The sequence below is a fragment of the Chelon labrosus genome (genome assembly GCF_963514085.1).
Source record: "Chelon labrosus genome assembly, chromosome: 16".
Classification (NCBI taxonomy): domain Eukaryota; kingdom Metazoa; phylum Chordata; class Actinopteri; order Mugiliformes; family Mugilidae; genus Chelon; species Chelon labrosus.
Genome location: NC_140349.1, coordinates 22,812,468 through 22,839,907, shown reverse-complemented (window position 1 = coordinate 22,839,907; position 27,440 = coordinate 22,812,468). Strand labels below are relative to the sequence as shown.

Sequence of the window (27,440 nt, the reverse complement as noted above, 5' to 3'; positions counted from 1 at the left end):
CTCAACATACCTCATCACATATGTGGATAGCGAGCATCAGGCCGAGGAAGCCAGTTGAAGGATATCGCCCGTGACCCTCAAGCCAAGACTCATAGACGTATTTGAAAAATGTTGGATTGTAAATCAACACCTGCAAAAGAGTCAGAGGAATTTTTACTCCTAATTCAGAAAAGAGGTTCAGCTCTGTATTCTGGATTGCTCACATAATTTACATAAATAACCAGTGGCGGGCCGTGCATTTTCCACCTAGGCCTTCTCCTCTCACTAACTAATTCACTGCGGCTATGCACCAGCATCACATACGTCAAAGCCAGCAGAAGCATCAATGTCGACCCAAAAAATGGCAAAAATAGACACAAAAGATGTAATTCATTTTAGTCACCAGCACTGAAGAAACAATTTAGAGTTCTCCTCAGAGCCTGTCAGCCAAGGGTAGCGCTCATAGTCCCTGTCCTGAAAGTTTTCCCAGCTGGGTCAGGCGAGCTAGCACCAGGATTGGGTGGCCTTTCCTCACAATATCCAGATTGTCCTTCAAAGTCTATGGTGAAAATGTCTTTCTAAGAAGATCTCCAACCACATCAATAGCCTCTCCTCCAGCTGCAGCTCTCTGACCCTCCAATCAGAGGACACGAAAACACTGACACTACCATAGGCCACAGAGAAGGCCTTACAATATGAACTTGAAATGTGATTGGTTAAAGGAACAGCGTCATTGTGAAGGCCCAGGCAGGTTTCTTTGACTCCGGCAACACATGACGGCTGAAATATGATTGGATAAAAGCTCTAATGTAAAGTTACACTGCCAGAGGCACCACAGCAGAGAGACAAACAAGCCATAAAATGAAAAGAATAGACTATTGGAAATAATTTAATAAGATTAATGGGAAAATATTAAAATGTAAGTCAGTGATTTTGATCAATTTTAGGCCAGCGGAGAAGGCTCTGCTGGCCCTGACGGCCCACCACTGGAGAAACTAAATGTAGAGGCTAAAAGGAGACGCTAAAGGACAGAGCAAATTGAATGGCTAGTAAAATGAAAGGCAGTGTGAAAATAAAAATGAAAACGTGAAGAAAAAGTGTCCTTTAAAATCTGAATACTAATTAATTAGTGAATTTAGTCTTTTGTTGAATTAAAAATGTATTTACTAAAACAACAAATAACAGTTAATAAGTGAATCATTTAACTATTTATTGATGGATCAATCATTCACTGGTAAATATTTTTTATAGATGGTCTACTGGATGTCCATTAAAACATAAAATAATAAACTCTGTAATTTAGTACTTTTATTTCTACATTAATATGTATGCTTGTAATCAGATTAAATAATGCCTGTGTATATTCTATAATTAATTATTGGTTAGTAAAATGTTTTCATTTCACTTGTGGTCCGCCATACAAATGTCCTGTAATCACTGGTCATTGGACACATCCCATAGTGTCTTACTCCATCTGTGTATTTGTGTCAAAGGTCATCTACAGATGTTCTAGAATGTTCACTCACTGACTTTGCTGACTCATCATAGACAGAATTCTTTGTTCAGCTCTCTTTTCTTCTTCATTCTTCATCCTGAAGTCAGTTCGTTTACTTGCGTATCAAGGATTTCCTGAGTGCTTTTACCCGTTTCGTCCGACTCGTTGTAAGACATTCAGCTCCGTATTTAGACACAGCAGCCATGGTGTTCGCTGAAGGTAGTAGAGGCATCTACAGCCCCATCAGGGTAAGGACCAGTTCAGTTGTCTTTAGTTTGATTCTAAACATTTTCAGATCACTGTCTTTGTTTATTTTATGGTCATTTGTTTTCATTTTTATTTCACTGTTCATGTACAGAGTTCATTTTCTGTGTTGCATTGTGCATCGTTTCCATTTTTGTTCACTTTCATTTTATTTAGTTTCATTTCATTTTTGTTATATTCAGTTTTATTTCGTTTTCATTTTCATCAGTTTTATTTGAACTTCATGTACATTTACATTTTTGTTTTTATTATTCATTTCATTTTCAATTTTCGTTATTTAGTTTGATTTTGTTGTTCATTTGTGTTAATGGTGTTGAGACTGCTGTGGTTTCTGTTCCACTGCCACCATTTTCATTTTCTTGGTTTTATTTCAATACATTTTCTTTTTTGTTCCATTTTGACAATTCTGAATTGGTTGATTGTGTGATTGTAATTAGTAATTTTTTTTCTGTATTAGCCTGATGATATATTGGCAAACTGTCCGGTTTGTTATGAGACCATGGCGGAGTACATTAGACCCTGGCAGGCTGCCATAGTAGTCACATTGTGTGCATGTTTTTTTTTTTTTTTTTTTTTGACGACTAGTTGTTACAGTAGTCGATGCAGCCCTAAACTGATATGTATAAAACAATTAAGGGCTGGAACTAACGACTATCTTGACAGAGGCAGGCCGTGCATTTTCCACCTAGGCCTTCAATGACCTCCAACCTCATTCAAAACACCTCTTAATATAATCGTTATGACACCACTGCTATAGAAACCATCAACATCATATGGATACGCAATAAAACAGGATGTGGTATCATAGACGGGTATCTCATATAGTGAGATGAATGCCATTACTAATGCAAGAAACTCACTTCGAACAATTCAAAAAGTCTCGTGTCACTCAATGCTTCGCTGCACCTGTGCACCAGTATCAAATACATCAAATCCAGCGGAAGCATCAATATCGACCAGGGTTGGGTAGTAATGGATTACATGTAATCTGGATTACGTAATCAGATTACAAAAATCAAGTAACTATAATCAGCCCAGATTACAATACAAAAATTGTGTAATCAGATTACAGTTACATTGTTAGGGATTACCTGATTACATTTTATCATGCAAACAATGCAACTTGTTTATGACAGCCTGGGCATGAAAAAATCCTAATATGTTGTAAAAAGAACATGTTCACTTTTGTTCTATGATATGTTTACAGACTTATTTACAGACTTATTTTGAGATTTTGAAAGACATGTTGTGGATATGTTATGAGAAATGTTCAGAAATATGAGAAAAGATAGAAAAATGTTTTAGGAATGTTTTTAGTTGTAAACATTCAGTATGATGTGAGAAAAGAGTTAAACAGGTTGATATGAGGATATGGTCTGAAAAACGGATATGTTCAGAGTAAAGAAAGTACTTAGTAATAAATCTAAAGTTTTTAGTTAATACAGTTTTTAGTTCATTCACAAAGGAATGCTTTCTCAGCTTTACTGAGAACAAAAAGTTTTCTTAGATGTAATGAAATAATAAAGAGAAAAATAAAAAGAGAATTCATTGATCAATTCTGTGACGGTGTCTTTTACTTAAGGTGCATATTTATTGAAGTAATCTAAAAGTAATCAGATTACGTTACATGTTTTTGGTAATCCAACTGATTACGTTACTGATTACAAAAATTGCCATGTAATTTGTAGTCAGTAATGGATTACATTTCAAAGTAATCTGACCCAACCCTGATATCGACCCAATAAAATAGCAAAAAAATAGACACAAAAGATGTAAATGTAATTAGATGTTTTGTTTGTGCAGTTCTCAACAGATGAACATGAACCGCTAGCTTGGCTTAAACAGAGCGGCTCTCTGACCCTCCAATCAGAGGACACGAAAACACTGACACTACTGTTTTCCACAGAGAAGGCCTAAGAATATGAACTTGAAATGTGATTGGTTAAAGGATGGCAGATTTCTTTGACTCCAACGATACATGACAGCTGAAATATGATAGGATAAAAGCTTTAATGCAAAGTTACACTGCCAGAAACACCGCAGATGAGAGACAGACCAGCCATAAAATGAAAAGAATAGGCTACTGGGAATAATTTAATAAGATTAATGGGAAAAGTTTAGTACAAGCAGAGAAAGCTTTGCTGGCCCTGACGGCCAAAAGGAACACCAGAAGGTTCTAGTTATTATAACATAAACATTAAATACAGTCAAAAGTGCAATGCGCTGTTTGGTAAAGTGTGGGACTGTTTTTAACTGGGCTGGGCTGGATGCCTTAGTGGAATTTAGTGGCATCTAGTGGTCACCACTATTTTTCACGTGGGAGGTCCTATCATGGCTTCAACACAATGACAACCATCAGTGTTCCTGCTGCATTGCAAAAACCTCTCATTATAATCTCTAAGAATGTGGATGTGAGTAAATGATTCTGTCAATACAATTAGTATTGACTGGGTGACCACTGTTTTAGACAATCACATGTGAATGTAAGGTTCAGGTGTTTACATAGTGTTGATCAGGTAGGATGCAATACATATTCATTCAAGCGAAAGTAATGCGTGTTTAATAGATGTATGTATACTTACTTTATCTTTGTTTGCCTTTATCCTGGACTTAACAGGCATGTACGTTCTGTAACAAAAGACAACAGTGAGGGCTGAAATGAAATGTTTTAATAAGGCTTTAATAGTCAAAAATGGAACATGAAGTAATAATAAAAATAACTTCAACATATTAAACACAATTACAAACAAAGTATGCACAGTGCACGAACTAGGCAGATTAAAGCAGACTGATGAACAATTTAAGGGAAGAACTGTAAAAAAGAACTGACAAAAAGAATAAAAGCAATACAGTAAACTGATAATAAAAGCAGATATATAGAAATGAGTTTTAAGAAATGATATTATAGAAGTCACTGACTCTGCAAGGCTTATCTCCCCTGGCATGTCGCTTCAAAGAAGAGAAGCCCTGATGTCAAAAGCACCTTTAGATTAGAAGTCTTGACCCACCTGAGGAGCTACTGCTGCAAGGCTGGCTCATACAGGGTTAACATTTCTGGTATGTAGCTTGGGGCCAGAGCCAGACGTACTTAAAATGTGATCTGTAAAGTCTTAAAATCTATTCCGAAAAGAACAGGGAATCAGTGGAGAGAATCCTAGAAGTGTTGCTCCCACATTCTTAACTATTGGAGCACAGGATTTTAATCAATGTCTAAAACTAAATTACTGTCGTCTTTCCTCGTTAGACATGTGTGAGGACAGCTATCACGAGCAGTGAAACATGCTCGATGTCTCTTCAGTACGGAGCTGCAAGTGAAGACATGGAATAATTTAAATAGAGGCGTGTGCAGCATCCGTGAGGTGGTCACATTCAGTTTGCATATGAAAAGTGTCTTCAAAAGACCCTGCAGTGGATTCACACGCAAGCAGGCTGACATGCAAAAATTGAGTGTAAATCATTTTCATGATGAAAGAAGCAAAAAAGGTTCATGTAAATTCCACACTGTGCCTGTGCTCATGTGAGCATGGATGGCATACCAACGACTGAATTGTAAAAGTAATTACATGGTAGACAAATGTGCCTAATTAAAAAAAAGGTTTATCAAGGATACTGTCTCTGCTGCAGTGCAGTGTGTCTCATTAAAATTCAAATAACATAGTTTATTTTATTTTTTTGGTGAATCTCTATGAAAAAGTCATAGTGTGCAACAGGTGACAGCACGTGCAGAATTAGCAGTTTTGTATAAAGAAGTAATTGAATTTCAAGGGTAGTACTGCTCAAAGTCAGGAATGTGAATGCAGTTGTATTGTACTAACGTGGATAAGCAATAATCGGCTCAGTGTCCAATCCATGCAGTCCTGTCCTTTAATAGAGCCCCGCTTTATTTAACAAGACTAGAAAATGTAACAAAACAATTCACAGCAGCCCTTTAAAATCAAATGGCTGCTAATTCTGACAATAAAGTGAAATTTATTGATGCCAAATGATTGCTTTGGCAGAGCCGGAAGACACATTTATAGGCAACATTGTTTGGATACTTCCACCATCTAACGTGTTGGCGTGATTGAGTTATTGGCAGTGGCTTCATTTTATCTCCGAGATGTCCAGTAATCGAGTTAATGACTACAGGTCACTGAGAGCGAAGCAGCTGAAGGAGAAATTTACTGGAAGACATAAACTGAGTGATTACCCATGTTGTGGCAACGTGACAAATAGCAACACTGAGCGACTGTGATTGTTATGACAATCTGGTATCTGAAGAGTGTAAATGAGCAGACGCAGCAGGCATGATAATGAATTCGCAGCTTTTACATTTCCAGGCCAGTGAAAATTCTCGAGCTCTGATTTCAGTGACGTGAAAAATGAAGCATGTCTGTTTCTTTGGTGGCACGATTAACCATTATCTGGGGTTTGGTGTACAATCTGCACACGGTTTTATTTTTTACCCACTGTCTGTATACAAAGGCGGACAACCCTCACTTAAGGTTGAATTATGCTTCCGCGTAGTGATCACGCAATGGTCACGCAATGGCCACGCAGTTGCTTGGACGCAGTGTGAGACCGTGATGGTTCTGCGTGGGGTTTACGTGTCGAAATGCATGCCACACCGGTAGAGGGCGCTATGGTTTTTTGTGACCGACCGACCGACACTCTTGTGACTATCTCGCCTCGTTATTTACCTTCCGGCTTTTGCCGTAGTCACAGTGAACGATGGACACCGAGACAGAGAGACTGGCGTTGGAGCTCCAAATTATTCAAGCAGAGGAAGAAATACTTCTATTGCAAATTAGGGCACGACAAAGGAGACAATTATGTTTATGAGTGGAAACCGGAAAAGCGGTCTCCAGCGGATGTAGTTAGCGGACCAATCACAGCCAATGCCGCTGCGTTGCTGCTGCGTTGCTGTTGCGTCGCCTGACGCGCGTCGAGGATTTTTGGGAGGTGCGCGTCTGGCCCTTGCGTAGGACGCACGGGGGTCCGCAAGGACGCAATAGGTCCGTAATAGGTCCGTACGCACGGACGCGCTGTGTCAACGCGGAAGCATAATTTCGGCTTTATGCCTTACATAGAGCGGCTTTATGCTATCTGGCTCCAACTAACCTGCAGATAATTCAAAAATCACCCGTGTTCAGTTGCCATAAATGATTTAACTAGCCACAGAGACCAACCCCAACCTTTATATCATGTTGCAAACATGTTTATTTCTGCTGTAAACGTTGACATACTGTATTAACATGAGGACTGACTCGCTTTCATTCAGCCTCGTGTGGCCACTTTAAGAACTGCAGCTTTTGGAAATTGGACATTTGCTCCTTTGGTCAAGCTTTGCAGCTTCTTTTGACTCTCTTTGTTGGTGATCTCTTTAAAGCAAAGGGTTTTTTGTGTTGTAAGCCAGCAGGTTTTGGAGTGGTGGTGTTAGTGATAGAAGTCTCTGGCCATTAATGGCTTCGTTAGAGTACAATTTGTTATAGGAAAAATAGGATATAAACACCAATGCCTCAACCAGATCAGTCATGTGAGTTTCAGGTGGGCTCCTAATGAAATCCTAACTCCCCTCCAGTCATCTAGAACTGAAGAAGACACTTGGATGTGTGGTGAACTGTCTTCAAGAAAGTCCAATTGGCTTTGTTTCAGCTTTGTTTTTTGGATATACGTACCATCAGGAGCTGTTAGTGAAGTCACAGGATAAATGAAAAAGAAGTGTGTGCAGCAACCGTGAGGTGTCACATTCAGTTTGCATATGAAAAGTTTCCCTTAAAATATATTGTATACTGCAGTGATGTCACACGTGCAAGCAGGCTGATATGCAAAAACTGAGACTGTATAATTTTCATGGTTAAAGAAGCCATTGCAGATCCTGAGCATAATGTTGTGGCGAGTGAAAACTAGACCCTCCCTATGTGTTTGCATCTGCTCAACATTTGCTCTCTCTTCAAGCTGAGTTTTAAGACTTTGAAGGCAGAAGCCGGAGCTGACGCCTCATCCCCCTATAGCCCCAAAACACATTCCAAATTTAATACTGTCCAACTTGCCATGACAACCACAGTTGTGTTGTAATTCCCAGTGGAATCAACACCTTTTACACTGAGCGCCATCATTTAATTCATTGTAAATATCAAAACAACTGCAGCTTTAATATTTAATAAGAGCACTTACTGTTTAATAGTACCAGTGGTCAGAGCACTGGTAATCCACTGCAGGTCCAGAGTCTTGAAAGGGACCAGAACCAGACTGGTGGTATTGTCCAGGTCTTTGGCACTTTCTGGATACATGAGATGATGAGTTGTTCTAGTGCCCACATCCTGCTCGAAGCCAGCAGTGATAGCCTGGTTCATTCTGCAGGGGCCAAGGAAGAGGAAGAGGAAGAGGAAGAAGAAGAGGAAGGTTTTTGTTACTTGTTACTTGTCTGACATTCTCATTTCCGATTTCTTGAGTTATTTTTCCATCTTCATTTTTCTTCTTGAACAGTTCAAGTTGAGCGCTGTTTAACACACATGTTACAAAGATGCAAAACATTTGGCTTTTGTTACACTAATCCCTATAATCAAATGAAAGCTGCTGCTGTACCGGACCATGTGTTTAATTTGAAAGATTCCAAGATTTCAGTCAAACCACATGGCAGTAAGGCATGCAAAGATGGCCATGATCACGACTACAAAAAAAGAAAGACAGCGCAGAAAGACTAAAGAGGGAGAAAATCAAAGTAAAAGGTCTTGCCTCTGAATTTCTTTGGACATCCTAACAGCAATTCAGAGAAATCCAGTATCCATTAAAAGCTCAACAATTACTGCCTGGCAAACTGGGCGATGCCTCCCTGTTATTATGTCCAACAATCCTCTCAAACCAGGGCAGTAATTGGCGGGAACATAGTTTGACAGAGGCAGTTGCTTTCGGTCAACACCAGGAAGTGACAGAGGAGAGAAAATTCATGAAGCTGACCCCTCGTGTGACTAGCATCGCCTTTTTGAGCGCCCTGGTCTGAGCAATATCATCTTCCTCATTATGGACTCTGGGATGACAGCTACATAGCAACTTGACATTTTCAGCCCGAGCCTGTCAGGACTCAAAAACGACCTCCTGCAAGGAGCATTCGAGGCTGGTTATAGTCGATGAAAATTCTTTGGCTATTTCTCGTAACATTGTAGCATATACTGTAAGATGCAGCTTCTCTGATTAAAAGAATTGACCATGAGTCTGCATATTTAGAAATAACTCCATATCTAAAAGAGAGTTTTGTGCAAATACAACTAAAACAAATGAAACAAATACAAATGTAGTATTCTGGAAAAGGAGAACTGCTTTGGGCAGCCATGTCCAGGACTTAAACCAAAATCAATATTGCATCCCTAGTAGATGGTTACTTTTGTGCTCCAGGCTAATGCAAATAAGCTTCGCCATAAGGACTTGTAACAGCCCATAGTTATAATAATATGGTTGTACAATATTTCACTACTTAAGTAATTTCTATTTACTTCTGTAGACCAAACGGCAGTTGCCTTAGGCAGTTAGGGATTCTTATGAAGGTATTATGACTTAAGTTCAGGAACAAGACCACAACCTATGTCATTCTATTTCTTGTGCCTACCTATAAAACTGTGTCCTAACCCTCTCCCCCTCTGTTCGTCACAGCTCTCAACCCCCACCGTCCCCATCCCTCTATTTTCTTTTCTTCCTCTTCCATCTTTCATTACAGGAATCAGGGAACAAAGAACCAAAGCCTTCTGAAATGTGCCCCCACCCTGAGTCTCACTCCCTGGGTTCCTCTGCATCTAAAGACCGTCATCCATCTATGCATTCCACCCCTCTCATCCCCTTTCTTCGACCCCTTTCATCCTTTCCCCTCGACCCCATCCATTTTCCCTAACGTCCTGTCTGCCAATAAACTTCCTCGCATCAATTAAGGCATGGTCTGCGTTAGTGAACTACTTATATTACGCCCTCTTATCTTAGACTAGAGTCTGCTAAGGACACACTCCACATACTGTAGTGGAGTGTTTAGCCATTGGCAAAAGAAACACATTTTCACAGCACTGCACATGTGTTAAGTATTGAAGCCTTTTAAGTTTATTTGGAAAATGTATTAGATTCTAACATGGTGACAAGTCTAGCACAGTAAAGTCACTCTCATTTAACTCAGTTTTGGTCTCCACCGACTTCAGAGGGAAAAGGTACCTTGTGGGGGTTGTACGGACTAGTCGACTGGTGGGTTTGTTGACTTAACTGCTGCGGCATGACGCTTTAACCATAATGTTGACTAGTCACTGATCACGTGGCAATAACAACATGGACGCCTCCGAGAAGGCAGGTGAGGAGCCCAGAGGGTCATTGCAGCAAACTAGCAGCAGTTCATCAAGTGTGTGGAAATACTTAATTTAAGATGAAGCCCATTCCACCGTGACATGCAGAATATGTAAGTTAGTCCTGAAATACAACGAAAGAACTACTGCAATGCACACTCATCTGAAAGAAGCAACGGTCCAAATCCTCTCAACGGCAGTTAATTAAAAACTTCACAAAACTCCCTGCAGTGACAGAGAGAAGGAGGCTGCAAATCAACAATATGCTGGTGAATTGTGTTGTCAGAGTTATCAGACCTTTAACTGCAGTACATGGAAAGGGCTTTTCCGTTTTTGTTTTTTTAACCTGGCTACACCATCCTATCTTGCAACTTGCTGTGGAGTGCTATTAAATGTTATTGATGGTGCTGAGTCGCAGCCTGTTTTTTTACAGGCTATACATATCTACAGCACACAGTATGTAGCACATGAGCTGTCTGTTTCCAGCATATGTATTCAGGTCAAGAATATAGATTTCATTGCTGAAAAGCATTACTTTCTACTGAACTTTAATTAAAAAAAAATGTCTGCTAAAATGTCAGGTGGTGATTTCAAGCATAAACCAGAAAAGCTGAGACATGAGTGCATTAGCAGGTTGAAAAGTGAACTAAAAAATGAAGCCCCTAAATTGAAAGTGGATGAAAAAGTGGATGAAAAAAGAGACATGATGCAGATCAGCGGTGAAAACGCAGAATGCTAGTTGCTCCCAGAGCACAGTGTTCTCTCACAAGCAATAAAGCTGTCGACTATGTAAAGTGTCAACATTGTGCTGATTATTATGAGCTTGCATCATAAGCTGTTGCATTTAAGTCAAATGAACTGTGTTACTTTATGTACAAAGCTCATGAATAGAGTTCAGTTCACTTAAAACCAAGAGATCAAAAGCTACCGGTTTACTCTAAGTAAACACTCAACGGTTGTTGGGTGTTCCTTTTGTTGCTTTGTGGAGGCTCATCTGAACCAAAACAGTTTCAAGGTTCTGGCTGTGCTAAAACTGTAATGGATAGACAACATGCAGCATTGATAAGATGATTTACGGGGAAAAAAAAGTTTCCTGACAGGACTACATTGGAGGATTTATTCCCTAACGCTAAGAGACACACCTGGGAATTTTGAAACTGCTCAACAAGTGGAATCTTGCCGACAAGGCCAGATGAAAATGTATGGCAATGAGGGCTAAGGAGGACCAAGGCCATATCATGTCAGATAGCAGAATGGGAAGACTTCATCACTCCAGCAGCACATTCAGAGATATTCTTCAGCTGCACCACATTACTTACTGTCATGGTAACATTGTACATGTAACATTAGCTTTTAGCTCTTAGCTCTTAATTCACACCTCTGCTATTATGTAGGCCGATGGGAGACAACAGGAAGCAAGATTAGGCTATAATGGAACATAATGCTCTTTTCCTGACACTCGACAGGAAACATCAATAGACACCGCATTATCTTTTTCTTCTTTCATTTCCCCAAGAGCCAAACTCTATCTCATTTAACACCAAACACAATAGCTGAAAGACACCGTCAGGGCGCTTTTCTATTATTTTCTCTTCCATTTCAATAACAACTGCACAAAATTGCTTTTGAATAAAAGAAGAAACACTTATTCTTTTTATTTTCCTTCACTTTTCTGTTGCTTTTGAGAGCCGCCGCGCCGAAGACCACGTACATCTTGCCATTCCTCACTACAGGGGTCAATGCTATGATAATGCAAATCTGCAAGGACACTCAACAAGTTAGCCTAAGAGGATTCTGTGGGCTGCTTGTTCACTTAATCTTGCGGGGGCGTGCGGTGTCAACTACACTGAAGAGGCGAATAATTCAGAACGGGCTAATCAATATTCAACTTATGCTCCAACTCCCCCTGGCACTGGAAATGTGTACCAGATGGACAAACTGAAGCAGATGTACAGTATATTGAGCTTTTGAGGAGTCACCAACAAGATGGCTTTCTCACGTACAGTAAACCCAGGCTTTTTACCTGGAATGCACAAAGACTCAGGAAACACAGAATGCAGCAATGTGAAATGAAAGTATTTAATGATTAGGAGTAACATTTTTGTGCCCATCACATACTGATTAAGATTTAGTGGTAGCTCTCTGCTGGAACTCTAAGAGAGTCCTCACTCTTAGAGGATCTATAACAGTCTTCCAAAGAAATCACAGAAATCTTTTTTTACTGATGATCAGTGTCTTGACCACTGATTTCTAGCAGAACTATATGGAGCCTTTTTGGAAGTGTGAAGTGCCAGTATAATGAGAATCAATCAGCCCGGCTCAACTTATGTGACTTTTAAAAGCTCATAACATCATAACATCAGCCTCATTCCGACTGAAGTCTGCAGCTTTCATTGAACATAGATTCTTTTTTCTCCCAGACGGCTTTTTCAGATTTGAAATATTTCACTGCAAACAGGAACTCTTTTATGTCTCGATGTATTTTCAGCCAGACAGAAGATTTACTTTTAACATCGGCCTGTGAATGCTGCTGAGGCTGTTCATAATATCAGATGGACAGCGCAAAAAACATCAATAGCTTCACTTCAGACAGAAGAAGAACATGCATTAATGAAACATCTCTGAATGAGATAGTAAATTAATTATTTATTAGGCTTTATAAGGTCAATGTTGCCATTGCTGAGTCATCCTTGGGCGATTGCTGGGTCTGAGTTCAATGTTGCAGCACACCCGATTCAATGGATTATTGGCGGTTCTGGGTTTATCTATTCCACTGACGGCTCACCTCTGTGGCTGAGTATTTACAGCTAAAATACACCCATTGGTCACAACATTAAAACTACTCCATGGTGAAGTGAATAACATTGACCGCACAGTCTCACCGCAGTGCTATGTTCTGCTGGCAAACCCTGGACAAGAAAGTGTATAAGCCACATACACATTGTTAGAGACCAAGCACATCCCTTCATGGAAGCAGCTTCATACAGCAAGATCTTACACGCCACCATAGTGCAAGAACTGATATCACTGAGCAGGCTTCGGGGAAACTTGCCCAAGATGTTGGCCGCACCTCCAAACTCTCCACGTCCCCATCTGATTGATCTGATTGAATGATCTCCAGTCAACCCACTTGACCCAAAAGACCTGCTGCTGACGTCCCAGTGCAGACTTCATTGTACACCCACAAGAATTCCTGTGTACATTAATCCAAAACAGGTCGAATAGGTGCTAAAAAATGTTTGAATTAAATGAGAACCAGAACAAAATACCTCCTTTGAGGTGGTTAAACTACAATATCGTGCAGTGTGATGGATCACGGTGCAATGGTGCTTTTCAAATAAGTAAAAACTGGTTAAGCTTCATCTTCACGCACAATCCCCAGACAGTGCCCAGAATTGCCTTTTCACATATGTCCTGTAGCAGACATCAGGAGATGTTTCAAGTCAGACAAGGTGTCACTACTTGAAACACTCCGTTTGGTCAAGGCGAGGGGTGGCGTTGGGGTAGAGCGAGCAAGAGGCCTAAAATGACACGCATCATCACACCAACTCCCTTGCTGTGAATTCCCCTGACAATTACCTGCTCTATTTACACACTAGGGAGCTGGAAGAGGAAATCTGTTTAATGCAGAGTCCAAGTGATGTAGACATATATACATAGAAGAAAACTAGAAAACTTTGTTGCAGCAGCGAATGAGTGCAAACAGCTTTACTGTATTCTGGCCCACCAGCAGCAGCAGTGGCATCCACACGCCCAGAACAACAATTGCTAAACAACTGATTAGTAAATATGCAATAAACAAATGAATGATACTGAGATTATCACTAGATTGAAAGCTGCAGAACAACTTCCCTACCCTTCCCTAGCCTGTTGTTAAACTCATCATCTGATTGCTGTTGGGTTGAATTTGTTTACAACCAAATGACTGTCACCTGAGAAGCGAGCTTTTTGGAAACTGCTGTTTCATCGGTAAAAGATAATAAAGGACAAACACTGTCACACCCTGTTCCTCCTATTGGTTGTAGGACTATTCAGTGGCGTGCAGAGGCATTTTTTCCCCCTGCATCAGTTGAAATCTACCCCAAAATGAAATCCTCACCTGTTACCAGACTGCTAGGAATTGAGTCTTGCTACACTGACTACATTATTACTGTATTTGTCTTGCAGTGAAACTGTTTTAAGCTTGAAACAATATCAAGATCATACGGATTTGGGCCAGACGTTTAGCCTGTAGTCAGACTGGGACTGAAATCTCACACCGGTGCAGTTTTCTCCCTGGGTTGTTTTTCTTCTTTTATGAAAAGTGAGAAAAAGAGACGGTGATGCTGTTGAATGATTAATGACACCTTTAATGTCAAGGCTGTTTGCCTGCCAGCAGGTTGTTAGACATTATTTTTCTAATTATCATTCAGTTGTACTCAAAATGCTCAAAGCCAGGAACCCCGGTGTTCCGTAACGCGTCCCCATGCTTCAAGGTGCAGCCAGATCATGGCGCGTGTAATAACCAACTAACACGTTAAAGGTCAACGGTGTTTCGGTGCTGTCTCAATTCTCCGCATGCTCGCCGGCTTGCTGCTCTTAGCACACTTCTCCTTTGTAAGCCAGAATGTGTGTAAATTTTCAAACCGTCTATGCACTTCCAGCTGGCTAATAACCACGATGAGGAGGGAACACTGTGTACATTTTTATCAGACGAGCAAAGCAGTGGGGCCAGAATGAAGCAACATTTGAAGTGATGTAAAGGAACCCCAGGTGTGGGTTTTAAAGCCTGAGGCTTTGCAATTAGCAGGATGAATATTAAAGTTGCACTCGACTCAAGGTTACTTGGTGAGCGGTGTGGGACTGCCTGTTTGTTTGCTACAGATGGCTTGCAGTTGTCCTGGAACCACACCTGACTTTCACCTGCCTCCTTTTGGTCTGGGGAAATACAAGAAGTCCAGCCCTTTGGACCACAAAACCCAGAGAAAGGCTGTCTAATATACTGTGAGCTTTGCAGGTGAGTAGCGGGATGTTACAATCAATTCTCGTCAGTCATCGTTTAGTTCTCTACCAGATAACAGAGTAGGAAGGGCAACAACAATGAACGTCCTTTCTGGACGGACACACACCTGCACAAGCCTCACTGTGCCTTACCTCGTGTCGTTTGTTAAAGGAACTCTCACCTTGTAGAAAGTGCAAACAAATAATGAGCTCTCAGACTTGTTAAGGGAGCGCTAACGAGAAAGCTGCCGGATTTTGTCACACTTGTTAGGCATTCATTCAGTGAGACTTGACAGCAGTTGTGTATGCAGTTTTAGCTGAAATTTTGGACTAACTTAAGTATGGTAAGCTATGTGCTTGTTTCTATAATTTTAGTCACATTAATAATAATAATTCATATATTGCTATCAGATTATGAGATCACATCTTGCCAGGTTGCAAGGTATACAGTTGTGACCCAGCCACCAGCGTCCTATGAAGAACTTTTGGATCTGCAGGCACATTGACCTTTTTAATCTATGGATGGCAAAACCAAGAAGCAATGGTTATTTCATTCATTTGTTTGTTCAAACATGATATGTGCTTTTCATGCACACATTTTCTATGCAAAGACAACAAGAACCGTCCACTGACATGCTAATGACCTAGCTCCTCAGAGTGCTTGCTAGCTTGTTATGTTTAGCCAGTGACGATGGTTGGTGCAATCAGATGGTTCTATCTGGTTCTTCTATGGGGGGTGACTGTGGTGCTACATAAAAACAAGACAATTTACCATTCTAAAGCAGTTCACGGTGCAGGCGAGCAGCTTCATCAAAATAAGTTTGATACAAACATTTAAATAAAATGAAGGTAAAGTAATGTCAGCAAATTGCCTGTAATCTAGGTCAGCAATTAGACATTTGATAGCTGTTCCTGAGCTCCTAACAGTGCCCTGGTGGCATCAATTTATAGCACAGGTAGCACAAAATAGTAATCAAGCCTCTGAGCTCCATTGTTCTTTGTATCACCATAGCAATGAGGTGCACTGGGCAAAGCACAGGAATGATTGCAGTGTGAATTGAGTGCACCTGAAATTGGAGCCTTTATTATAAATGTTTGTAATGATGGATCTTTGAAAACCTTGCTCTCTTTGTGCCGTAATAATAACAATAATGAGGAGGAGGAATAATACAAAAAAAAATAAAAAAAATTGCACTTTCAATACTGTTTGAGCTTTAGGGCACTGATTACCAACACAAAGTACACGGTATCTGTCCTCAAACAGAGCTGGTTGTTGAGTAAGAGGCCCTTGCATGCTTGCATGCAGTGTCCTGGTCAATCGTCGGCAGCCAGGAACATATAGTTATGCTAATAACGTTCTTGCTGAGAAAGGAAAAACTTCATTTTCTTATAAACAAGTTTAAAGAGCATCATTACTGGTTGAGAGGTGGACTCAGAAGCCACCTCAAGCTAGAGAGCTTCAGCGTCACTTCAGTGAAAATCCTGGTTTTAAAAGCAATTTCCAACAGGGATTTTGAGACGCAAATGCGATGTGCCTACCTATTACATCTCCTGGCTCAAAGATCCATCTTAATGAAGTTATTTGTGAGGGCTTACATCATGGTGTAGAATATAAGCTTGACTGATCCCCAATTCAGCAGAGTAAATATAAATGATGAGACAATCATACATCCAAGACAGCCTGCTTCTTTTCACATGAAATATGCTCAGAGTATGCAGAGGAACTGAGAGGATGTGATTGCAGATATTCTCTGCACAAAAGTGCTCAGAGCGGTTTTGGAAAAATACATATCCCCATTTGTCTCAATTTGGGCAAAAACAACATCTGGACAGAGTGTTGTCCTCGAGTATGTTACCCACACCTTAGGGTGTTACACCACTTGTTCCTGTGACCTTCTGGCTTTGCACCAAGGCTAGATATTCTCTTTTTTTGCTTCCTCCATCTCCACTGTGTTGCATTATTTAACAGTCTAATTTATGTCTACTGTGTTATCCATGTAAGTATTTGTTTTCATTGCACTTGATTTGAGACCACCATCTGCCAGGCCAGATTTGTTTGCTATTTGGTCCAAATTGTTCTTCCTTATCTCTGCTGTGTGTCTGAGCAACAGGAGAGATGAAGTGTTAATCCCCTATCTATGAGTTTAAAGTTCCAAGTTTAATTTTCACATTCACCAGATAAAATCATTGACTTTGTGCTGAAAATGTAGTTCTTATCTGCGTTCAGGCACAAACTGAAAGTCGGTATAGTGGTTTGCACGTTTCTCAAAGATAAGGGGTCCAATAAATATGTTTTTAGTGGCAACGAGTGTCGTAGAAGACACAGAATTTGATCAACTAGTGTGTCCATGGTTTATATCTTCCATTCTGTCAGAGGCAGATATAAAAGCTTCTTTTATGATTCATATTTGTTTTTCCACAGCAATCTGCTGAGCAAACAGGGGGCTTTGGCTGATAGGCAGGCGTCATTCGATAATCATAATGGTCTGTAAAGAAGGCTTTTGAGGATCGGGGTGAATTGCAGTGCGGATATCTGAATTGTCTTTCAGTCTGCTCACGCTCACTGCACGGCGTTCCCATTACATTCAAAACTTTCACTTCAAAAATGCCAGTCATTCGCTCGCAGCCTCTTCTACAACGTTAACTGTCAGTCAGTTCTTTCTGTGCAGAAACAATCTCGGGATACTTACTAGATAATTCAAAAGCAGACTGTAAAATGATTTCAAGTTGTACAATATGCAGATAAAAACTCAAGGAATAGCACTTCTTTGGTAATTTGCATATTCCACGCCTGCAGGCTTTGAGTCAGTCAAGACACAAGTTCATATTCTTAACAAAACCACGTATATTCCACACCTTAGTGTGCATCTGCTTGTTCCTCAATATTTAGGGTGACCTTTCCGCAGAGCACCGCAGCTTCCAACCAAGCATGACTCCAAATGTGATGCTCCGGCAGAGTAAATAAAACTAAAAACAAAAAACAGCCTATTTCCAAAGCTGGCTTCTGCAGAAAACTCTTCTGCTAATAGAAACGTAATAACTCTTGTCCCTGTCATCTGATAATTGAATTGGTAGACAATACCATGCTGCTGTCACAGCGGGGGCTGCTGGAGGAGATAAGTGCAGTAATATAGCTTTATAAAGAGGCACCACGTCACAGCAGGCTGACAAAGCCAAGCTGGGATAAATTAAGAGTCGTGCAAGAATACTGGGTGTAATTTGTTTTTGCATATTTAGGCAGTGTTTGTGGTTACTCTCTTGGTAGGAGCTTTGTGTCAGCCACATCATTATGAAGCCCATTTGTTATACATCTTAACAGGGTTCTCGCACCACCGACAAAATCAGACTCATTCTCTTTTAAAGCAAAGATTTTTTTCACAGACCCTATTGTATCTACCAGATTTAGTTTTTGATGTTAATGGTGAATAGCTTGTATTTATATAGCTCACATACATAAACACACACACACACAAACACCAAGCACTCGGAGCAACTCAGGGTTCAGTGTCTTGCTCAATGGCACTTCCACATGGAGGGCCATATACCAAACCACAAACCCTCTGGTTTGTGGACAACCCGCTCTACCTGCTGAGACACAACCACAAATTAACAAATTAACATTAAAGTTCTCCAATTTTGGGTCTGAGCCCAGCACATGTAACTCACACATTCTTCTGCCTAACCTCACATTTGCACAACACTCACTACACTGTGTAGTTTATAATATTGTGCAAGATCTGGGAACAGTGAATGCACCCCCTCATGCGATCCAAAATTAATAGAGACTGTGGTGCAACATCTAGAACAGAGAATAGAACAGAATATCCTTTATTGTCATTTCAGATCACAGGTTGCACAGTGCAGTAAGATTTGGTTTTCAGCTCTGCAAGACGCACTGTATAAACAGTAAAAACTGTATAAAATATATATTATAATCTGAATATCAGTCAGAATGGAACTGAACTGAATGAAATAAATATGAATGAAAATAGAAACAGGACTTTTCCATGCCAAGGCCCCCCAGACAGCATTATCTTCTGGCCAAGGACCCCCTTTGCAAACCCACAGACAATGCTACAGAATATGCAAAGAAACATCAACTTTTAGAATGTTTTTTCTTACTTTTATTCACTATTCAGTAACTATTACATTCGTTTAGCATAAGTGCTGCCCCATATTTTCTGATTTTAGTTGGCTAGGAGTTCTTAGTTTTTTTTGCAGCAGTGTCCTGCACAGCGGGGCTGTTGGTCTGTTCTGTCTCTTGATATATTAATAATGAATCATATATGATATATATCACTTTGAAAACCACTGGAATAGAATATATGGTGATGGAATACACAGTTATGTGTGAAAGTTGTCATCCAGTCTAGATATAGGTTATGTACATAGCAGCAGCTAATACTTAGCAGTGAGAAAAAACCTATCTCACCTATGCACCTGAGATTAAAGAAAAAGGAAGTCCGACTCCGCTACCTCCATCTCAATAAAGTTAGCATCATTTTCACGTTTCTTTTTATAAATCGACTGCTATGCATTAATTTGACAATTATCGTGACTCACAAGAACAACCATAACCCTAATTTACATCCGACTTTACTCGCTGTGGTGACTTTGTGCTGCGTCACAGACGTATCCTCTTTAGAATTTCATTATTGAAAAAGCCCCGGAGCTTAATGTTGTCTAACACGAGCGGATGCAATACTTCTTTCATGACTCAAATCTATTTTATCTTTGCAATCGGCCAACAAACAAGAGGCTTTAGCCGATAAGCCAAAGATGGTTCAATGTGCAAAATGGACTATAAAGCAGGCTTATAAAGAAGGAGCTGGGTGAATTGCATTGTGGATATTTGAACTGCATTATTTTTCACTGTGTGTCACTGCGTTCCCCTTATATTTTTCCACTGATATCCTATTATTGGTGTTTAAAACATGTAAGTCAAAATGAGAGTAAGAATCTTCTTCAGAATTGTTAAATAACACACTGAGAGCGATTCAAGGGAATATGACGTTGCTCTTTAGTAATGTGCGTTTTCACTCCTGCAGCGTTCAACTCACTTAGCATATCAGTACATACAGAGTCATGCTGGCAATTCAGCCTGTATCAACAAAGTCTGAATGGGAATCTTTGTTTATCCTGATCTTGATGCCAGCAGTTTTGCAGCTTTGCCAATTCATACCCAATTTGTGTGACTGATAACAGAGACAGACAGGCACCGCTGACGTTTCCTCCTGCCCTAAGGCACAAGTTTGACATTTGAATATTCAAACGTGCAAACTTCTTTTGATCTACTAACCCTGTTAATAAAATTTATTTTGATTTGTTGAGATAATGTTTATCAAGGATAGAACAGTGACGTGAGTATTAAACTCCAGGACACAGCAGAAACAAATGTCCAAGGGGGGGTGAGGTGTTTTGTATGTCAGTCATCTCGAACCTGAGATTTTAACGTGTCCACATGCATTTTGATACACCACTTGTGATCACATTCACAGTTAGGTTCATGCATGTTTGGACAGTAACAGCTGCTCAACAAAGCATATTTGCATTATACATGAATAAATGGGGGAACGATTTAGGAAATGCTACCATTTGAATCCATTTTCAGGAGCTGAATAATGACTGTTTTCTAGGCCAGGTGTGGAATATTCCTTCATTATTTCTTCATCCATTAGGCAGACACATTACCCAGAGTTGTTTCCAATTGTGACATTTGTATTTGGAAACTGCTGCCGTGATTTAAGAATATGTGTTCAAAGGAGCTCTCAGTGGAAGTCAAACAGGCCACCCTGAGGCTGCAAGAACGAAGCAAATACATCGGAGAGATAGCAGGAACACTAGAGTTGCCAAATCAACTGTACAACGGTACGTGCTGAGAAAAAAACAAAAAAGGATGCACTGGTCAGCTCCACAGATGACAACAGTGGTGGATGATCTCGGGGTCAGATCATACTTTGCCAAAAGCAAACAAATAAAAAAACAACACTTTTTTTGCACAGATGAAACTAAAATAAACCCGCACCAGAATGATGAGAAGAAAAACACTATTTGAAAAGACACGACATCATCTATAAAACACGGTGGAGGCAGTGTGATGCCTGAGCGTGCATGGCTCAAAATGGCTCTGGGTCACTCATGTTTATTGATGATGCGACGGAAGACAGAAGCAGCTGGATGAATTCTCAGGTGAATGGGGATGTGCTGTCTGCTCCGATTCAGACAAACCAAGCAAAGTTGATTGGACAGGAAATGGGAAACAATTTTACATGTCTGAATGTCTGGCATACACAACACTGTGGAGGTGGTGGTTTGTTTTGCACCATTACTCCTGGAAAGGTTTTTTTTCTGTTTTTTGTTTATGTTATTCTACCTGAGCAAATGATATTAAAAAGCTCTCCAGGTAAGGAACAGCCAGTGTAGTGTCGTAGAGCAAAATGAGTAGGTCAGATGAGTAGGCCTTCAGTCCTTCAGTGTCGGTAGGACATGTGTAGGCACAGATTACCAGAGGCGCAGCATGTCAACAGGCAAGGCAAGGAACTGCTCGGAGCCCAAGGCCAGTTGAGGGTTACCGAGGGCTGACAAACGTGATACTTCAGCCATGTCAAAGTGCACATCTAATCCCATCACGTGGGATGGGATTCCTTAAAGTATGACAAAGGCACTGATTTCAAAATGAAAAGAAGTTATCTCTCTGGGGTGAAAAAGAAAAAAAAAGAGGAAGAGGACAAGCGAAGTGAAGCAAGACAGTGGAAAGTAAAGAAGATAATGAGGATTCATTATAATACTAAATAGCGGAATGGCTTAACTACGGGGGAGAGATCTGAATAAAATCAGTTAACTTACTGGGTAACTCTCTGGGACCAAATCTCGTGTGGACATTTTTGCCTGGGGTCACGAATGACTCTAGGATTGACTCTACAGCCTTCAAATATGGCCGGAGCGATCAGATCTCAGTGTGTCCTCAAGGCATGTTCACACCTATACTTGGACCTGTACAATTCAGATCAGATCAGCCAAGAAGCATTTTAATGCCCGATGTGAACAGAGCCCAGAAAGCCTGGCTCCATTCACACCATGCCCTTATTCCTTCCGGCCTCTTTATTGTGGAACCCCGGATAAATTAAACATTTTTTTGCTAAAGATTTTGATGCGATCAGTGCTGATAAAGTGTACATTTTGCAAGAAATCTATGCTTAAAGTTGAACAGACTGAAGGAAAAATGTTAAAGATGTACTGAGCCTTATCAAATGTGAATATCTGCTGGTAATAGACTACTGAGCACAAGCAGTGAGGCAATTCAAACAAACCTACAGGTTAACCAAATGTGGAAGAAAGTTAGATGAGTACATCTATTCTATATTTCTATAATGCCATATCTATATATAGAGGTGTGTCTTAAGATGTCTCCAATAAAATAATTCCAAGAATAATCAGAGAGACCAAAGAGCAAAGAAGCAATAACTATAATTTTAACCCAAATAACATACATGTAGAAGAATTTTATTGTCAGTGAAGAAATGTTAATAACACAGTAAATGGCAAGGGTGTGCAACTGTGTTATTCCAAAAATCCGACCACAGATATAAGTGCTGACTGACCTTATGATGAAATCACTGGCGTCGATGAGCCTGCCGTACCGGGACCCCTTCAGGTTCCCAGAGTTCCCCACCACAGCGCAGACCCTGCAGCGCCTGGGGCTGGCGTCCATGTAAAGCACCTCATCGGGGATGACTTGGAACAGCTCCTCCACCACTTCAGAGAAGTTGGCCGGCTCCCTCTCTGACTGCAACCACTGGTGACACACAGCACAGACAGGCCTCAGAGAGAGCGCCACAGCTCCGGGGCCACTTTAAGTAGAAGTGATTGAACAAGGGCAACGGAGCTCGAGACACCGAGCGCGTTTGCGAAATAACCTCGGGGGCGGCTTAGCTCAGTCTGCGGGGACTCTTTGGGCCTGGCCTTATTCTGGTGGCTTTGAACTCGGAGCGACAGCACATAAACGTGGGAACATGTGTGCTTTGTGTGCTATTACATATTGTGCCGTGGCAGGCTGAAACACAGAGCAGATACAGAATGTTCTGCAACGGCCTCACGAGTGTCAGTGCATGAGTTTTAGTGACTCATGGTCTAGAATTTATTTGTGGAGACATTTCCACCAACTGAAAACTATTTTTTTCATGGCAGACATGTTGACCTGTCACAGTAGGGAAAGCTCAGGTGTGTTAAATGAAGTTAACAAGTTAACTGAGGTTGAGGAACAGGGCCATGCCTCAACCATCCCCCTTTTATTATTATTATTATTATTTATATATTATATATTTATTATCTACACCCAGTACCTATAACCCACCCTTCCTCACCCTTCCCTCTCATCCATTCATCCTCCTCCCCAAGTACCCCACCCACTTGTCCTTTCATCTCTTCATCCTCCTACCCTTACCCAACTCCTTCCCTTTCCCTCTTCTTTTCAGGCACCATCTGGGCTCCATAACTTGCTCAGGCAGACAGAATCCCAATGTCTCTGGCCACTCACCCCAAGGAGCCTAAGAAGACGATCCGCTCATCCATCCTCTCCCTCCCTCCCTCTGTATCTCTTTTCATTAAACTTGTTAACTGTCATTGTTTTGGCGTGGCCCTCGGACTGAGCCAGCATGCACAAAATAAAGACAATGCAGCCATCGACGGTATTCCCTGATATTACTTACGGAGTACAGATTTTTATCACTATATAGTAATATTCTAGTATTCTTTTCATTACCAGCCTTGAAAAGAAAACAGACTGCTCCTCTGATGAGAACCTTTCCTTTACCAGATTTACATAAAGCCATGTAACGCCTAAGCTTTGACAACACATTGGGAGAAAGAGCCTTGGTGCACCTGGAGGTCATGCCCTTGCCTTGCAGCGGTGCAGTCCAAACCATCTGGCCGGTCTACTGCTGATAAGTGACACTTGCCTCATCAAGCGCTCTGTGAGAAGCTTTAACTGAAATGAGTAGTGACAGGAGGCAACCTTGCAGTAATTTTTCTATTCTTGCCTCTAATTGGACATGGTGTGAGGTGAATGTGGGAATACCTAAGGCACTGGCTGCCTTCCAGACGTAGGTAGGATAATTGTGTGACATAAATTTTGTGAATAGGCTTTTTCTAATTTACAGAGCTGCACTAATAACGGGGTGCGTGGTAAGTACGGTATATATTGGTTTGATGGAATTAAATCAAGACTGGCATGTAATCAGTTATATGGCTGCCATGAATTCTATTTTACAAGAAAGTGGATTTATACATGAAATCCTCCATGAAACACTTTAAGAGCTGTTCTATTTTACAAGCCCGGGTTGATATTTTAAGTTTGTTTTATGATCCTCCGCGGATGACATGCTAAATTTAGACGGCATTAGAAGCATTAAGATGTATCCAGTGGAGCCAAGATGGAGTTACATAGAAAGAAATGTCACCAAATAACAAGAAGAAAAAAATGGCTTTCCTGTCACTCCCAAGAATACAAGGGTTTATCTCTCAAGCTATTTAACAGTGACACTGAGCTATCACACAGGTGACAAAATCCATCTTTGAAGAGGCAGAGATAAGAAATAATCTGCTGACTGCAGTGTCAGACAGCAATGTTCAACTAAAAATTTAAGTACATCTAGTCTGGCTTGCTTACTTTCAAGTCATGTATTTACAAGATGCAGACTTCAATAAATTGCAAATACAGTTAAAAAGAAAGTAACAGATCTGGCCAGGTTAATGTGTAATGTCTACTTTGTTTCAAGTACAGACAGAATTAAACAGGAACAAATGATATGATGAGGATGATTCATGGGCTGATGTGTTCTTGATCACAGGGTTTGAGTATGCCTGCTACGTAGACAAAGCCTTCACTAATCATGTTTCTAAAGCCTACTTGGGACTTGACGCTTTTTAGCTACAATATCTTTGGAGTATAGCAGCTTGTTACAGAGCGGGCAGCATGCACTAGCCCACAGCCGGAGTTTGTCCAAGCGCAGTGGGCGGACACAGGATTTCTCGAACAAATTTGGAATGTTTATTAAGCCAGGAGTTTAACGCCATCTGCGTGTCCTTGCGCTGTACTCGTTTCGTGATGAATTGTGAAGTGGATAATGGCAAATCTCTTCGCGCAGCCCCTTCTCGAAACAAGCTGTTTTTTAGCGGACATGCTGTTGGCAAATTTTAGGGATCAGGACTGAGTCGGGCAGATGATGAAATGTACGTTTTGCAGACCCTTGCAGACACATGGCTGAGAGCAGCAAAAATAAAAAATAAAGTATGCTTAATTAAAGGGTTGCTGGCAGCCATATTTGGCAAACTTTGAAGAGGGCCATGCTTCGTATATGCTAAGCTAAGCTAATGGCCTGATGGATTCATTCCTATTCTAGTACAAACAATCAGTCCAATCAATAATCTTATTAATAACTCCAGCAAGAAAATCAATAAGTATATACCTTTTATTTCTTTTTTCTTTTTTGGTATCTAAACTAGACATCACGGTTGTCTAAATCAGGGCAAATGCTCTGCCAGACATACCATCTGACTGAGACTGATTTCAGGGAGTGATCCTAAGTGGGTGAAGTGGTTTGATATCAATTATGCACTCAAGTTATGACTGAAAGTGTTTCCCTTTGTCTACAGATTTAGGAGCGACGGTGAGAAAAATAACTACCAACTCCACATCCTCCATCTCACTTCTTAAATGTGAACAAATTGTGCGTGGGAGTTTGCTTCACAACTTGATCCCGCTAAAGATTCCTTGGATTTGAAACAATCAATCTGGTGAAAAACAAACGCTTCTTGGGAGCATTACAGCAGAGTGTGATCTCTGTTCTTTATTCATGATCTTTTCTTTTCAGCACCTCATCTGCTCCCAGAAGCTGAACATGCATGTTCTTTTCCAATCCTCTGCAGGACTGCATTGCAAATCCTGTAAACACATCCCCTTAATCTTACCTGCCACCACTTAAAGGTCTCATCAGAGAGGACGCTGTTCTCCCTGGTCATCAGAGGGTGGACGGACTGATTGAAGTGTTCGGCGAACCACGGGTCATCCTCCAACTCTGCTATGCACTGCTGACAGGCACATATCCCTTTGGAAAAGAAGCTGTCCGACAGGCGGGATGCGTACTTGAAGAAGTAGAGCGAAGGATCTCGGAAAGTGTAACTGAACAGGAATGTTGTAAATGTAATGACACAAACCAGGAGAACAAAAGTCCTGATACTCCTCTGCCTGGTCAGCAACATGCCGTCACAGTCAAAAAATCAGTCAGTGGGAACATTTGGGATGGCAACGGACAAAAATAGCATCATGACAAATCTAGAGTCCCAAAGGTATGAGAAAAAAATCAGCCCCGCTGACCACAGAGCACAATGAGCTCAGATATATCACTGATGTCGAATGCACAGACCCCACTGTTCTTCTTTTCCAGACTTCTCAGGATTTGGTTCATAAACGTCCTTAATGAAACCCATCAAAGGAAGTTAAATCCACGGTGGTTCTGACAGCTTAATGGCTCCTGGTTAATCAGATTTGGTAAGTTTTACTGACTGCTCAGATGGTGACTCTGTGAGGTCAGTGACTGATACGCCGTTCAGTCTTTAATGATCCACCTAGAAGGCAAACAAAGGGACATTTTTGTAAGACACATACAGGGAAAAGCAAACAGCCCAAAACACGGATACTGTTCAGCTTTAACCCTCATGCTGCGTTCATTTCATGTTAAGCTATTTTGTGTTCCCAGTGAAAAATGACATACGATTAAGACTCGTCATAAAAATAGTAATAATACATACATTATGACTACTTCTTGTGTTACTTTTTTTTTTTTTGTTAAGTTAAGTTCTGGTAAACGATACAAGTTTTGAACTATTGGTTATTTATGGACGGCATACATCATTGGTCTGAGCATCTGGGGACTGCTGTGAATGAAACAATCAGATGAAACAAAGTATACTGCTTATCCCACACAACTTTGTGTCCAAGGATCAAGTTACCAGGCGTCCAAAAAGCATTTTATATCAAAGCTTTAAGTTCAATAAAGTTGAATATTAAACCATATAACTGCCTATGAGAACTGCAACGGGTGTGGTTGCCATGGCAGACTCTACTGGGCAAGTGTCCCCATAGTAGTTGCCACAGAACCCAAGGTACATGTGTGTCTGCATGTTTCCATCAGACAGTTGAGGAGAAATAACTGCTCTGAAGGTTCAGAGCAATATCATCCAAAAGAAAACTCAGAGATTGTGATTTTAGGTGTCCTCTGGACATCTTCGTGGCAAAAATGTACACGTGCAAAAAACAGCCATAAAATCCTCATCCATCAATATTTTATCCGCCCTTTAACCCCCTGAAAATATGATGAATATGACCAAAGCCCTACCCCCTACTGTTTATTTTATGGAAAATATTC

General features: G+C 40.7%; 1 protein-coding gene across 1 annotated transcript in view; it reads right to left on the bottom strand.

Moving 5' to 3' along the window:
- Nucleotides 1-26,825, bottom strand: part of LOC311501466 (CMP-N-acetylneuraminate-beta-galactosamide-alpha-2,3-sialyltransferase 1-like) — a 30,248-nt gene extending 3,423 nt beyond the window's left edge. Inside the window, exons 1-6 of the mRNA XM_084563310.1 lie at nucleotides 25,899-26,825; nucleotides 25,261-25,276; nucleotides 22,617-22,865; nucleotides 7,895-8,074; nucleotides 4,321-4,366; nucleotides 11-130 (exon numbers count right to left, since the gene is read on the bottom strand). Of these exons, the coding sequence (XP_084419436.1) occupies nucleotides 11-130; nucleotides 4,321-4,366; nucleotides 7,895-8,074; nucleotides 22,617-22,865; nucleotides 25,261-25,276; nucleotides 25,899-26,274 (987 nt within the window). The 5' untranslated portion in view covers nucleotides 26,275-26,825. The remainder of the gene's footprint in view (nucleotides 1-10; nucleotides 131-4,320; nucleotides 4,367-7,894; nucleotides 8,075-22,616; nucleotides 22,866-25,260; nucleotides 25,277-25,898) is intronic.
- Between the last annotated feature and the right edge of the window lie 615 nt (nucleotides 26,826-27,440).